We start from the raw sequence: 16,554 nt of genomic DNA on the forward strand, positions 1-16,554 counted from the left end.
GCCTCCGTAATTGGTTTGAGACTAAATATCGTCCGGTATTAGAAGAAACTAGTATATATTATAGGGATCGGATATATAATATAGACGAGAAAGAAGTACGAATTTGTATGCCTATAGGAGAGGAAGTAGTAGTTCTAATTAGAATTAAGGAGATATATACAGGAATACCAGAAAATCATATATCTCTTATAATAATTAAGTATATATCTATAGATAGCAAGGCAATTCCTCCGGTAGTAATTATCCCTGGAATTATAATTATGATTTCTTGGTTCTATAAAAATATAACCGGTTATAAGGTTATTATAGTCTCTCCTATAGGATATATGAACGAGGGTATTTATATGATTTAATTAGACTATTTTATTAAGTATAATAACTGCGGTCCTAATAAGAAATAGCATATTCTCTTGATTAACGAAGTAACTTACTATTAAGCGGACGATTTTATTCTAAAAGCTATATTTAATAAGATATAAATTATCTAATTCCCCTCTTACTAAACCCACCTACTTTAACTATATAATATTAGTATTTTTAGGAAATGGAAATACTACTAATAGGTTAATATTATAAATATAATTCGCTCGTATAAGCCGGAATATAATATCTAGTACTTCTTTCATAATCTTTCTGGAATACGGGAGAAGACATTTACTATTTATATAATTAAATACGCCTTTTAGAATACTGGAATTTGGCCTGTTAGTTTCAAAGCAGTACGGAGAAAGCTTAAGAAGTATAGTAAAAAGAGAAGGAAAGATACTGGCCTTTAATTTCTGGAGTTTGGATCTGAATCGGAAACTGAATCGGATACAGAAAATGCAGAAAACATACGATTTACTACGCCTGCTCCTGCTCCTATTTATAAATACCAATTACTTATCCTTCCAAAACCTTCTTCTTTATATAACGAATGCGTTCTACGGCTCAATAATCTCAATAATAAGATTCTGGATGCTTTAAACTCCTCTCCTCGCAAAGAGTATTCAGTTACGATTAAGGCTACTAAGAACTACCTAATACTTGGAAGTTTATAAGAGCTAGATACCCAGAATGCTTATAAGGTACAGGTTAAATGTTATAAGGCTAAGCTAAATATACGGCTTAGTTTCCAAAGGGAGGGGTAGTTAAATGCATCTAATGCTCTAGAAAAGAAGAAGATTAAAGTGAGGAATATAGTAGAAAAGGAACTAAAGAAGGCTAAAAGACAGCTTGCAAAGGCTAAATTAGCTGAAAAGGAAGCTCTCAAAAGAGTAGGAATCGCTATATAAGCGGCAGAGAGAGAGAGAGGAAGAAGAGAGTAAGAGATCTGGAGGTATAAGCAAGGAAGCAAGTCTTTGGAACTAATACAATTATCCCTCCCGAGCTCCTAATACCAATTCGCGATTCCCAAACCGAACCTACGGAAAGCAAGCTTGAAGCCATTCGAATTAAGTACCAATTACTTTATAATAAGGTAGCTAAGGAGCAAGCTGAATTCGATCATATATAGGCCGAAGATCCCGTAATCTTTACCGATATCCCTATTAATCCTGTAATACTTGTATCTGAATAAGCTTACCAGATAAAGGGGAACCCTCTTAGTTAATTATATATACGGGCAATATTAGAGGAGTCTAGGGGATCAGATAAGGAGATAGAGGAGATACGAGAGAATATAAATAGTGGGGTTAGTGGGGAGGAGGTAGTTCTGTATTCTTTACTACCTAGATTAGTAATATTAACTAATTTAATAGCTCAAAATACAGATTTTGTAGTATTAGAGTAATAAGAGATTATATCCTCAATTGCATATTAATTTAAGGGTTATTTGGTTGTATGGTGTAATTCAAGTATCTGCAATTACATAGAAATTTTGGTATGGTACGGGATAACTCGCTTTCCCGGGACAACTCGCTTTCCCCGACTAAAGGGAAGGGCCCCTTTAGCGCGACGTTAAGTCCGACTATTAGCTTCTGGCTCAGATAATTAGATTTCTAGTACTTTATAATAATTTATATTTTATTTCCGACTTTGAAATTAATTAGATAGTAGTATTTATTAGCTTATATTATATATTATTTCTATATTTATTCTATATAACCTTAGATAAGTTATTATAATTTATATAATTAATTTACTAATATTTTAGCTTTATTTCTATTTAGCTTCTCTTTAGATAAGCTAGCTTTAATAGAAAAGTTCTAGTCCAGAGATATATAAGACTTATAGCCCTTTTTAGTTATAAATAGAAACTAGCTAATAGTTTTATATTAAAGAAAGGCTTATTAATAATCGATTATAGTAACTCATTTATTCTAGTTATTCTAATAATAGTTAATATATAAATATAATTTCTAATTAAAATACTAATTAATAATCTCTATTTATTTATTTATTTAAAGATAATTAGCTATTAAGAGCTTAAGCTTTATACTAATTCTTATATAGAATTTGCTTTAAAAATCGGATATAAATTAGGGTCTCTAATCTAATATAATTGTTTCTAAAATACCTATTTAATATATTATATAAAATAAAAACAGAAATATTAGCTATTTGGCTATAATTATATTTTATATAGGAATTGTAATTAGATATTTAAATAAGTAATTTATAAATATAGTAATTATATTATAGCCTAATTTGCTTTCTAAATAGCTTTTAAAGTTTATAATAATATATTATTAAAAGCAATTAAGAACTAGAAAAAAATAAAACAAATTAGGCTTCTTATTTCTTAATATATATAATTTTCTATAAGTATAGCAATTATTATAGAATTAATTAATTCTTGCCTATAAATAGCTAGTAATATTATTTTTTAAATAACTAATAGAGTTTTATATATTTAGAATATCTAGAAAGAAGTTTATTATATATTTTATAAATTAAAGTAGTTTATAAAAGTAGTTCGAAAGTTATTTTATTCTCTATAATATAGAATCTTTTATAATATAAAAGAAGACTATCTTATAATATTTAGATATTACTTTTAGCTTGGGCTATTATATATAGCTTCTTTAGATCTAATAATATATAATTATTTTATAGAATCTTATTTACTAGTTATAAGCTACTATATTTAATAAAAGCTTTTAATAGTATTTCTATAGAAGTAATTATAGTAGAATCTATTAGTAAAGCTTCTAAAAGAATATTTTCTTTTAGAGGAATTATATCTTTAATAGAGATATATTTCTTTAGAAAGTTTTTAATATATATTTGGTTTTTAGGGCCGAATTCCAAATTAAGTAAGCTAACTTTATAAAGTATTACTATAAGCTATAAGTTATAAATAATTTCCGGATTAATCTTATTTCTAGAAAGAAGTATTTAAGTTTATAGTTTCTTTTTAATCTGGCTCTAAGTATTTACTTTATCTTGTTTTTATAATAAAATATTTATTTATTTATTTAATTTTTCAGAATAATATATAAGCTTGAAATAATAGTAAAATAAAAGCTTAATTTATCTAGCTTATTAAAAAGAGAGCTTTTTAATTATTATAAAGTATTTTAAAGTATAGTAATTAGAATAGACTTTAAAAAAAGTATTCTAAAGGCTTTCTAGCTTGGCTTTTTATTTCTCTAATACTTATACTATAATAAGTATTTCCTTATTATATATATTATAATTAAGCTCTATTAGAATTATAGTTTTAGAAAAATAAGCTATAAAATATTAAAGGCCTGTTTCTGAATCTTATTAAGAGAATAGGCTAGTAATTACTTCTTTAAATATATTTATTTCTATTATTATAAAACTGAAATAGAAATTATAGCTTTTTTTTAAGTAATTAAAAACCTTTTAATATTACTTGAACTATTTTTAAAAAAATACTCTTTTTTATAAATAAAATAAGAGATCTAGTAATATATTTATATTTTTTTAATAAAGCATTTATAGAAGTTATAAAAGCCAAGAAAATATTATATTCTTTTAATTGTTTTTAGGAATTACTAGTTATATATTACTTTAATTTTATTAGAATCTATTTTAATATTAAATATAGAAATAATAAAACTCAAATACTTTATATATATAATTTTAAATTCCGATTTCTTAATATTTATTTAAAGGCTAGTAAGATATAAATAGTCTAATACTTTTTATATATATTATTTATATTTTACTAAATTCTCTAAATAAATAAGAATATTTATTTAAAGACTAGTAAAATATAAATAGTTTAGTACTTTTTATATATATTATTTATACTTTATTAAATTCTTTAAATAAATAAAAATATTATTAAAATATACTATATAAAAGTTATTTAGATATTTAAAAAGTATATTATTTATATAGTATTAATATATAGCTAGGCCATTTATAAGGCCTTTTTAGAAAATATTATATTTATATACTTTATAATAAATATAGAATATTATTAGCTTCTAAAAGTCCAGGTCTATAGCTATATAATAGAAAGCTTAATAAATATTTAATTTAATATAAATCTTAGCTTTAAATAATTAATTTAAAGTTTTATTAATAAATAAAAGAGAATATTAATTCTTTTGAGTAATATTATTTAGATAATAGAAATTAATATAGAAGTATAAATCTCTATTTGTTTTCTTTATAAAAAGAACTAGTAAAGTAAAAAAAGCTTAACTAGTTTTAATAAAGCCTTTAATTAGATTATCTTTTAAGAAATACTTGATTTCTAGAAGCTTTTAAATAGACTACTACTAGAAAGATTAATATCTAATACTTTTAGTTTTTTTAGGCCTTTAATCTGAATCTTATAATTATATAATTTATAGAAAGAAAGAATATTAAATTTCTTTTTAGAGAAAATAGAAATATATTTCTTGAGTTCTAGAAATAATATTATTTATGGCTACTAAAGCTTAGTTTTTGCCGGTTATTAATTCTCTGAGCTAGAGATAGCTTCTCTTTTTTGAGCTTTAAGCTCTTTATTAATTTTATAAATAGAGATTTAATTAATAATATTTTTTTTAATTATATAATTAAATATTATAAAAATAGAAATAGTAAAATATAGTATTTACTTTTTATTAAAGATCTCTTTTTGCTTCTTTAGCCTTTATTTAGATATTATATTTTAATTAGGCTATAGAAGCTTCTTTTTTATAATTTTATATAATTTTCTTTAATTAGTTTAAAAGAAAAAAGATTATTTAAAAATGAAAGATTTTTTTAGAAATAGCTTATAATAAAATTTTATTAATTAGTATCTTTTTAATATTTCTTATTAGATTACTTTTCTAGCTATTATTAAAAAGTATTAATAATATAACTAAATTATATAGATTTAGGCTTGTTTTTTTCTAGCTATATAAGCCTATATCTTCTATAGTTAACTAAAATATTAATATATATAATCTATTTTTTACTAAAAATTATATTATAATCTTTAAGAATTAGAATAATTATAGGTATATTAATACTTTATTTATTAATTAGAAATAAGACTTCTATATATTTCTTAGTAAATTTAGCTAGCTTTCTATTAAAACTATATATAATATAAAATATGAAAAAAGATTATAATTCTATTTCTAGAAATTATTTTATAAGCTAAATAAGCTTTGTATTAATAAAAGTATAACTATTAGCTCTAGTATTAATAAGAGAAAAAGATTTAATTTCTAATTTATTTATACTAATAATATAAGGTATTATAAAAGCATTTTCTTCTATTAGATAAATTAAGTTAATCTCTATTAAATCTATATTATAAGCCTCTAAAATAGAGACTTTCTTTAGAAATACTTGTTTTCCGGTTTTATATTAGAATTAGAGCCTAAATCTTCTAAGTATTCTATTAAAATAGAAACTAAATATTTTAGTAAAATAAAAACTAGGCCCTATTTAATTCTAGAGAGAGCTATTTTAGTTTCCTTATTATATATAAGTAGATAATACTTAATATAATAGTTAAACTTATTATAATTAAAGTATTTAATAATTAAAAGATTTTTGGTTTTTATAAAATATTACTTTTATTTATAAGAAAATATATATTTAATAAAAGTAATAGATATAGACTTTTTGGGCTCTTTTTTAGAAATATAAAAGAATATAATACCAGAAGTAAATTTGGTTAGACTAGCTTTTATCTTTTTATCTTTCTTAGTTTTCTTATATATAGCCTTAATTTACTAATTATTAATAATATAGTATTAAGTAAAGTAAATAGTATTAATAGAATAATTATTATAATATATATATACTAACTTCTAGAGCTTTAATAGAAGCTTCTTATTTAGTTTATATTTAATATTTCAAAGACTAATACTACTTTCTATAAATAGTTATAAGAAGAAAGTATAGAACTTCTAAAATACTTAATTAGAATATATTTAAAGCTTATTAAAGCTATAGTAAGTATTTTATATTTTATTAAAATTAGAATATAGTTCTTTTAGATAGAAATATAATTTTAAAAGCTAATAGTATTAATTCGGACTATTTTTATTTATATAAGAATTAGTTAGAATAAAAGTATTACTAGTAAATTTATTAGAAATATAAATAATCTTGAAATTTTTAGAGAAATACAAATTAGTATTTCCTTATAGCTTGTTTTTAATCTAAATTAGCCAGTTATTAAAAATAATATAATCTTTAATAAAAAGAATTAAATTAGAAAGCTTAGTAATTTTAGTATTTCTAAAAAAAGTATAAGAAGCAGGGGATTCCAGATAGAAATAAGTAAAAGATAATTCGGAATTCTTTAAAAAGAAATTTAAAGTAGCTAGAATTATAGAAATAATAAAAGCAAATAAAATAAAAGCAGCTAGAGCTATTATAAGCTAATCTATTATAGCTATATAATACTTGATATTCTTTTCGAATTTAATATTCTAAAGCTTAATATTCTCGAAAAGGCTCTTAATATCTTTATAATTTGTTTTATATAAAATAGTCTTCTTGAGATTCTTTTAATAGCTAGTAATAATTAAATTAATATCTGAGGGCAAGTAATTAGCTTTTTTGGCCCATTTATATAATTCTTTAATAATAATAAGCTAATTGGTATATAGAAGCTTTTTAATAAAAAAAGAAGCCTTTTTTTCTATAGATTTGTGTTGCATAGCAACTGCAGGCTAGTCACTCACGTGACTATATACACTGTATTTAGCTCCGGCTACCCACGCCACACCTCTCTTAAAAATCCGTAATCTGAATATATTATAATACAACTGCATTTAATTCAATAATTTGTCTAAAAAACCTCTAGAAATATTAATAGGATATTCGGTTCAAGAAGGGCTACTAATAGAATAACCTGAACTAATAGAAGCCTTAAAAGAAGTTAATATTATTTCAGATTATATAATATTTTAAAAAGTTAATTTATTATATTTTTTCTTTATTATATTCTTTCTAGTAGTTTTATTACTAGTATATATATGGGGCCTATAAAGTTATAGAATAGAACTTAATAAGCCTAATTATATAAGTCTGTATTTTTTAGGCTATTAGGCACACTTTGCCCTAATTAATTCATAATTATATTATATTAATTAGGAATTAATTACTCGTAATACTTTATTAGTACCTAAACCTAATAATCCTGCCTTAAAATTAACTTATTTATTTAATCTTGTAATATCCTATTCTATTCCTCTAGTAATATTACTTTTATTTTAGTAATTATAGTAGGGAAGTATTATATACCTAAAAATATAATAAATCATAGTTTTACCGAGCTTATAGTACTTTATTAGCTCCGCAGTTAACTTGTCTCTAGCTATAAAGCTCCTGGATTACCTCCTTTCATTTAGTAGTAATTTTAAAGGCTAGAGTATAATTAAATACAAGTAATAAGGAAATAGTAGATATATTAGTAGGGTTATTAAATTTGGGAAGTATACTTGATAAACTAGCCTGAAAAACACAGACTTATATAATTAGGCTTATAAGAATAATAGTTAGATTACTAGCTTATAAATATCTATTACTCTAGAACTTAATTAAAGAATAGCCTTTATATAAAGTTTTTTAATTTTCGGGTTTTTAAAAGAAATTTCTAATATATTACTAATATATATTTATAAAAATATAAATATCTAATTTTTCTAAGGGTTTTAGAGCTTTTTGCTTTTATTATTCTGGAATCTATTACTTGTATTTCTAAGATTCTATTATTTTAGTAATACCTATATTTCTAAAGATTCTAAATTAATTTATTTGAAATTTTTTATAGAATTAAAAAAAGTAAACTTTAAATACTATTATAAATATAGTATTTAAGGCTTAAAAAGCAAAATAGAAGGTTTTTTATAAAGATGATTTAAAGCTAAGAAAGAGAAAACTAGAATATAAAAAACTATAAAAAAGTATATATATCCTATAATATACTAGTTTATAAAAGGCTTAGTTTTTTTTAAATATTTCTAATATATTTTAAATATATTTCCTTAGTAAAGTAGCTATATTATATATATTTAAAAAGTAATAAAATATAGGTAATAAGATATAAATAATTATATTAGATAATTATATTAGCTAATAAAATTAAAAACTAAATTATAATAATAATTAGCTATTTTTATTACTATTATACTCGAAAATTTGAAAGTATTATACTTAGATATAATAAATACATATAATAATATATAAATAAGTATTAGATATTATAGATCTAGTTTTCTATTTTAGGTATAGCTTATAATTAGAATTATATAAATTATATAAGATTTCCTAATTAAGTAAAGAGCTTTATATACCTGGCTAAGTACTAGGGAATATATAGGGAAATACTTCTAGCTTTAGAAAGAGGCATTAATTAGTCTTTTATTAGAATTAATTCTTGGAATTAGTTATATTTATAAGTATTACTTTATAGTATACTTACCTTAATTACTTATATATTACTTTATTATTATATATCTTATATTTTAATTAATCTAACTTTCGGGAAGTAGTTTATTACGAGGTAATTAAGCTATTAATAGATAAAACCACTAATAGCTAGAGTATTAACCAGAAGAAGTACCTCTACTATTATTAGGGTAACCTAGTCGGGTATCTAGGGAAGTGCCCAGTTAGTTACTCTAGCTATTACCTAATTAGGAAAAGGGAATAAAACTCAGATATCCCTAGAACTAGCTACTAGGATAATAATAATAGAGAAGCTAGTAGCGGCTTATTATTATATTACTAAGTTAGAAGTAAAGATATAATAGAAAAAGAATTTAAAGAATCTAGAAGCTCAGATTTACTATCTTAAGAAGATTTGGGTACCTATTATAGAACCTATTATATTACTAGTAATATATTTAGTTTATAGAGCTCTAAAAACCCGAGAATTACTAACTTATAAGGAGAAAAGTATTAAGGAAGCCCAGGACTTCTTTTACTAGATAGAGCTAAAATAGTATAAAGATAGCAGGATTACCTAGGCTATAAATATAATAAAGATTATATATTATACTTCCTGCTTTAAGAATATAGCCAGAGATATCTGGAAATATAAGAAGTAATTAGTAGGTATTAATATTATAGATTAGGAGACCTTTATTAAGTTTATAAAGAATTCTATCTTAGATCCAGAGAACTATAGTAATAATACCCTTGCCAAGTTTAAAAACACAAAATAGTAACTAGGTTAGAGTATCTAAAGCTTTATATCCTACTTAAATAGCCTATTAGATAACTTGGGATATACGGATTTACTATAAGAGCGGGATAACTTATTTAGTAGCTTAAGATAGGAGATTCGGAATAAGATTAATTACTAAGAGAATGCTTTATAAGAAAAAGAGAAGCTTATTTCTGCGGTTATAAGAGTTAAAAATAATTTAAACTAGTTTACTTAACGGGAATATAATAATAAGCTAACAGGTTAATAAAAGAAAAGAAATTAGAGAAAGGAGAAAGGAAATAATAAAGAAAAACGGAAGAGAAATATATCCCTATTATAAGGTTTATATAACTAGGGTAATAAAAGTATAGTAACGGGGTCTAATATAGTACCTATATCAGGATTTATAAGACCGGGTATAACTTGCTTTATTTACTAGAAGAAGAATTACTATACTACTACCTGCCTAAATTAGGGAAAACCGACTTACTATAACTATAATAAGTCTAGCTATAAGATATATAAGTACCTAGAACTAAAGAAGCCGGGAAACGGATATGCCCCGTAATAATTATACTCGTTTATATTATAAAAGGCAAGGCCCCTAAAACGAGAATAGTAATTAAGGTTATTATTAAGATAAGAAAAAGTAGGCGAAAAATTAAAATATTAGTTAATTCGAATATAGAGGCCAATTATATAAAAAGGAAATTAGCCTTAAATATAGGTATTCTATTAATATTAAAAGTAATTCCCTTATTCTTACTAGAGAGAAAAAGAATTTATTTATATAAAGATTATATTTTTGGGATTATTACTAAGAATATACTAGAAAACCAAAAAAAGACTAATATATATTTTATATTATATGATTTTAATCTAAATTATATTAATATAATACTTGAATTCCTATAGCTTTACTAGATTAATTCCCTAATTTCCTTTAAGGAAATAATATAAAGATACTAGATTTAATTATAGAAAATTAAAGTTTTAAATACTAGGAAGTTTACTAAAGTAATAAAGTATAAGGTATATGTTTTTCTATTAATTACCTACCCTATAATAAATAGCTAAAGAATTATTACTATTACTATAAACGGGATAGCTATATTTCCTAGAAAGTATTAGGATCTTCTCTAAGTATTCTCTATAAAGGCTATAAATATACTACCTGACTACTATATAATAAAGTATTATATAGATCTGGAACCAGGATCCTAATTACTATATAATCCTATATATACTTTATTAGAAAGAGAGCTTAAAGTCTTTTAGGAATATCTTAATACTAGTTTAGAAAAGAAATAGATTTATTATTTTACTAGCCTAGCTAGTATCCTAATTATATTTATTCTAAAAAAAGGAGGCGGCCTATATTTATATATTAATTACCGGGATCTAAATAGAATTATTATTAAGAACCAAATACTATTATTACTTATTAGTAAGATAATAAATAGGCTTTATAAAGCAAAGATATATATAAAGCTAGACTTAAAAAATACTTATTATTAGTTATAAATACGGGAGGGTAATAAATAAAAAATAATATTTCAAATATACTATAGATATTTTAAGTATTATATTATATTCTTTAGATTATCTAATACTCTAGTAATATTCCAGGTATATATTAACTATATACTAGTAAGCCTTATAAATATTATTTATATAATCTATCTAGATAATATTTTAATTTATTTAGAGAACCCAAAATAGTATATAATAGCGGTCTAATATATACTCGAGTAGTTATAGTAATACTAGTTCTTTATAAACTTGGCAAAATACGAGTTTAATATAGAGAAAATAAAGTTCCTGGAATTTATAATTAGCCTAGATAATATGAAAATAGAAGCAAGCCGGATTATAGCTATTAGAAAATAGCTAGCCTTAAAGAATAATATCCGGGAAATTCAAGTATTTCTAGGTTTTACTAACTTTTACTAGAGGTTTATTTATAAATACTTTAGGATAATAAAAGAATTAACTAATTTATTAAAAACTAGTAGAAACCTATAATATTATTTTAGCTAGATAAATAAGATAAATAAGGCTTTTAAGGAGCTATAAATTATATTTATAATAGTACTAATTCTTTATTATTTTAATCTAGCCTTAAAAATTCATATAAAAACGAATGCTTTAGGATTTATAATTATAGATATAATTTCCTAGCTCTTTAGTAAGAGGGCAAAAGCCAGGTAATACCCTATTACTTTTTATTTAAAAAAAATAACTATAATTAAAAGCAGATATAAGATATATAATTCTAAACTCTTAGCTATTATTCTAGTATTTTATACTTAGTAATATTACCTGGTATATATCCAGTATATTATTATTATTAAGACAGATTATAATAACTTAAAATACTTTATAACTAAAAGAAAACTAAATAATTAATAAATAAGATAAGTAGAGAAGCTAATTATTTTTGACTTTATTTTAAAGTACTAGCCGGGATATAGTAATCCCGCTAATAAGCTATTAAGAAGGCCAGATTTTATAGTAAGTATAAATAAAGATACTTTATTACTTATATTTTATAATAAGCTATAGAATATAAAACAGAGAACCCTATAAGTAGTAGTAATAGGATACTATACTATTCCTATAATACCGTAATATAAGGCCCAGGAAAGAGGAAATAGGTACTTCTTAATTAGCGAGATACTAAGAAATTCCAAAAAGGAAGTTTATTTTAGTAATAGAATAATACTAGAGATACTATTATTTGAGCCTATTACTAGTATAGCTAGTTATAAATAGTATATATTACGAATTCTAGCTATATAAGTAACTAGGTCCGAAATAGTATATAAGGAAAATAAAGAAATATTACTTAAATTACTATTATAGTACTAAAGGCTTAATTTATTAGTATAATACTAGTAATATAAATAGTTCTTAACGGGAACTTTTACTAGAGCTATTAAGACTTAGGAACTTAATATATCTGGGTTATTAAGATATTAGGGTACTATCTATATACTAAATAAGCTAGCTCTTAAAAAAGAATTATTATAAGCTAACTATAATAATCCTATAAATAGGCATTTTGGTACTAGTAAGATACTAGAGATTCTCTAGAAAAAGTACTTCTAGTAAAATATAAAAAAGAATATAAAAGACTATATTAGAACTTGTCTTATATATTAATAAACTAAGGTAAAGAAATATTTACTATATAGTATACTTAGTTCATTTTTCCTCTTCTCTAAGCTATAGTAAGAAATTACTATAAACTTTATTACGGGATTACTTCTTTCTAGGTTTTATAGTAAAGTATATAATTCTATACTTATTATTATTACTAGGTATATAAAAATAGTATAATATATTCCGACTATTAAAAAAATCTCGGCTCCTAAGCTAGCAAAACTATTTATATACTATATTATTAAAGACTTTAGTATACCTGCGGGTATAACCTCTAATAAAGGATCTATTTTTATAAATAAGTTCTAGTTAAGTTTATATTTCTACTTAAAGATTTAATAATAACTAAGTATAGTATTTTACCTATAAACTAATAAATAAATAGAGAATCTAAACTAAACTCTAAAATAATACTTGAAGTATTATACTAGCTACTAGTAAAATAACTAGATAATAAAGCTTATTCTTATAAAATTTATATATAATAATTTCATATATTTAATAATAGAAATATCCCTATTCTATATCTTATATAAATTTCATTCTAATATTAAATTATATATTAAGAATAATATTTCAGAAAAAGAAGTACTAGTAATATAAGAAAGAATATAAAGAATTTAAGTAAAATGAAAAGTACTAGAGAAATAATAGTAAGAAATAGTAAATATATAAAAAAAGTACTATAATAAGAAATATATTAATAAGGAGTTCAAAATATATAATAAAGTTATGCTTTATATAAAGAATATTTAATAGCTATAACCTAGTATAAAGCTAGTAAATAGATATCTTGACTTTTTTAAAGTTCTAGAAATTATAGGAATATATAAATAAGTATATTACTTGAAATTATTACTATTATATTAGATCCATAATATTTTTTACGTTTTCTTCTTAGAACCATAATACCCGCAAGCTAGTACTATAGTAAAACCAGAGCCGATTAAGATTAAGGGCAAAGAGAAATTTAAGGTAAAATCTATTATAGCCTATAGAGAAAGTAAAAAAGAAAGAAAATATCTTGTTTATTAGAAAAGCTACTTACTAGCGAATAATATATAAGAACTACTAAGTAATCTAGAGAATATAGCTTAAGAATTATAAAAATACTTGAAAAAAAGTAATATTATAATACTATTAGCTAAATAAAAGCGTAAAAAATAAATGCTTTTATTAGGAAACTATTAAAAAACTATATATTTATTCTTGGAAAAACTATATAAAAATTATTAAAAACTCTAATTTCTATATCTTATAAATACCTTATTCTTATAACTACTTTTTACTATCCTTATTATTATCCTTATTAGGATTCTCTCGAGAAATAAGTAGTAAATTAGCCTATAAAGCTATTAGCTATTAGTAAGAAATAAAGAAAAAGTAAGCTTATTTAATACTAAAAAATATTAATTATATTATTAAGAATACTTTATACTTATACTAAGCTAGTAAGAATTACTTGACTTATTTCTTGAATTATTAGGGGAATTTATTAGCCTCAAATAATAGTTTTAATACAAGAAGTATATATAGTTTAATATAGAAGAAAAGTAATAATAGCCTTTTTTTTTTGAGTAAAGAATAAGAAAGATACTTATATATATTAATAGCTTAAAAAAGGCAGTTTAATTATATTATATATACTTAAGAAACCTTAGATAATATTAGAATAAGAAATAAAAAAAGAAATTTATAACTTATAGAATTATATTTCTTATTCTTAGAATAATAGTAATTATATATTAAGTAATTATTACTCTTAATATAAGTAAGATTAGGAAACTTAGTAATATTCTTAGAATATTAAAGATAATAAGGGCAAATTAAGAATATAAAAGTATTAGCTAAATAGATAGTAATAGGCTAATAAGTACTAAAAGAAGTATTTATCTTAATAAATAAAGAAATAAAAGAGGGAATTAGAAAGAAACTTAAATAAAGCTTAAATAAGGCTTAAAGAAGCTTAAAGAAGCTTAAAGAAAGCTTAAAGAAGAAAGGCAAGAAATAAGGAGAAGCTAGATACGGTATTATAATTAAGAAAAAGAAAAGTTAATTAGTAAGAAAAGAGAGGCCTTTTTATAATGCATTTTCCCCGAATAGTAATTACGAATTCAGAACTAGCTTTATACTAGAAATATCTGGAAAATTCTAAAAAAAGAATTCATAAATAAACCAGAAGATCAGATTAACTTTTCTAAGCTCTTAGGCCTATAGAGTAATAATTTATTCGCGAATAGAGGCTAAGTTAGGATTTACGAACTAATTAGGAGATCGGATAAGCTTTATATCTAATAGTATATACTATATTTATATTACCTTTATAAGAGGAAATTACTAGAAATAATTTACGAACTAGCTAAGAAGAGTTAGTAAACTATATCCTTAATTTCATTACCTGGCATAATAATAAGATAATTATAGGAAGTCTTTAGGGAAAGCTAGTAGCCAGGAAAGTTTTAGGGAAATATTTATAAAGCTATTTGTAGTTTTCTTAGGCCTCTTAGGGATAAGGGCCTAGAGAGGAAATTAATATAATAGGTACATGTAATAGTATATAAACAGGTATTAGATATTATAGATCTAGTTTCCTATTTTAGGTATAGCTTATAATTGGAATTATATAGATCGCATAAGATTTCCTAATTAAATAAAGGGCTTTATATGCCTGGCTAAGTACTAGGGAATATATAGGGAGATACTTCTAGCTTTAGAGAGAAGTATTAATTAGTCTTTTATTAGAATTAATTCTTGGAATTAGTTATACTTATAAGTATTACTCCGCAGTATACTTACCTTAATTACTTATATATTACCCTGCTATTACGTGCCTTATATTAGATAAATTTATTAATATTAGTAAAGAAAGCAATTTCTAGAAAGCTTAAAATTAATCTATAATAAAGAAAGATATAATAGTATAAAACAGATAAATCTTAAAAAAGTAGATTTACTAAAGTATTATTATTTTAATAATTATTTACTATTCTAGTAAATAAAACTTAAGAAATTGTTACGTGGCACCAGTCACGTGGTGCTATTGCACGTGACTTAGCGTGTAGCCAGTGCTTTTAGCCCGGCACACAGCCTTCAGCTCAATTCAAGCTCTTTACCACCACTGCAACATCACCTTATCGTGACATATGGTAGCAATGCAATAATTACGATCGAAATCGACCTCTTTACTGAGCCTCGCGATACGGTACGAATTACTACAGCAACAAAGCGATGTTCCCCTCGCCCCTGCAGAGAGAGCTTCCTGCCACGCTTCACACCCTCACCGGCAGAGTCGTCCGATTCCTCACCTCCCCAAGTCTTACGCAGTACTTGGCTAGTGTCCCTCCATATTAGGGCACAAGGCATACGTGGTGGTCGCAATTGGGAGGCTATTAAGACTGGATACGGCGCGAACAAGGAGTGTGGTAGGGAAGGAGGCAATACACAAGTGGGGGGCATATTTTGGGATACACGTCACCATGGCTTGCTTGCTTGTCTTGCAGGGCCCTGGGAGTGAGATGCAAGCTCCTGGGGGAGAAGGACGCTCCATACTAGTGGACTTCTTATTTGGGTAGCCTAGAATGGCTGTATTGCGACGAGGACGTCGTCTTTTGAAGTCTAAAGGGGGGGACTTGTTACGTGGCACCAGTCACGTGGTGCTACTGCACGTGACTTAGCGTGTAGCCAGTGCTTTTAGCCCGGTACACAGCCTTCAGCTCAATTCAAGCTCTTTACCACCACTGCAATATCACCTTATCGTAACAGAAATAAAGCCTTAAAATAAAGGGCTTTTATAAGTAATAGTTTATTAAAAAAAAATATAGTAAATATAATATAGCTTAAAG

At 23.8% G+C, this 16,554-nt stretch overlaps 2 protein-coding genes across 2 annotated transcripts; both read right to left on the reverse strand.

The window, feature by feature from the left end:
- Positions 1 to 15,814: 15,814 nt before the first annotated feature.
- On the reverse strand, positions 15,815 to 16,482 carry K444DRAFT_617263 (uncharacterized protein). Its single transcript, XM_024881088.1, has one exon. It carries the CDS (start codon positions 16,257 to 16,259, stop codon positions 16,044 to 16,046), a length of 216 nt encoding a protein of 71 aa, XP_024732489.1. The 5' UTR covers positions 16,260 to 16,482; the 3' UTR covers positions 15,815 to 16,043.
- K444DRAFT_617264 (uncharacterized protein) lies at positions 15,826 to 16,051 on the reverse strand (the record flags this gene model as incomplete). Its single annotated transcript, XM_024881089.1, has 1 exon — positions 15,826 to 16,051. A coding segment is annotated over one exon (213 nt), but the record flags the coding sequence as incomplete, so codon positions are not given.
- Positions 16,483 to 16,554: the final 72 nt, after the last annotated feature.

The sequence above is a fragment of the Hyaloscypha bicolor genome (assembly GCF_002865645.1).
Source record: "Hyaloscypha bicolor E unplaced genomic scaffold K444scaffold_125, whole genome shotgun sequence".
Lineage (NCBI taxonomy): Eukaryota > Fungi > Ascomycota > Leotiomycetes > Helotiales > Hyaloscyphaceae > Hyaloscypha > Hyaloscypha bicolor.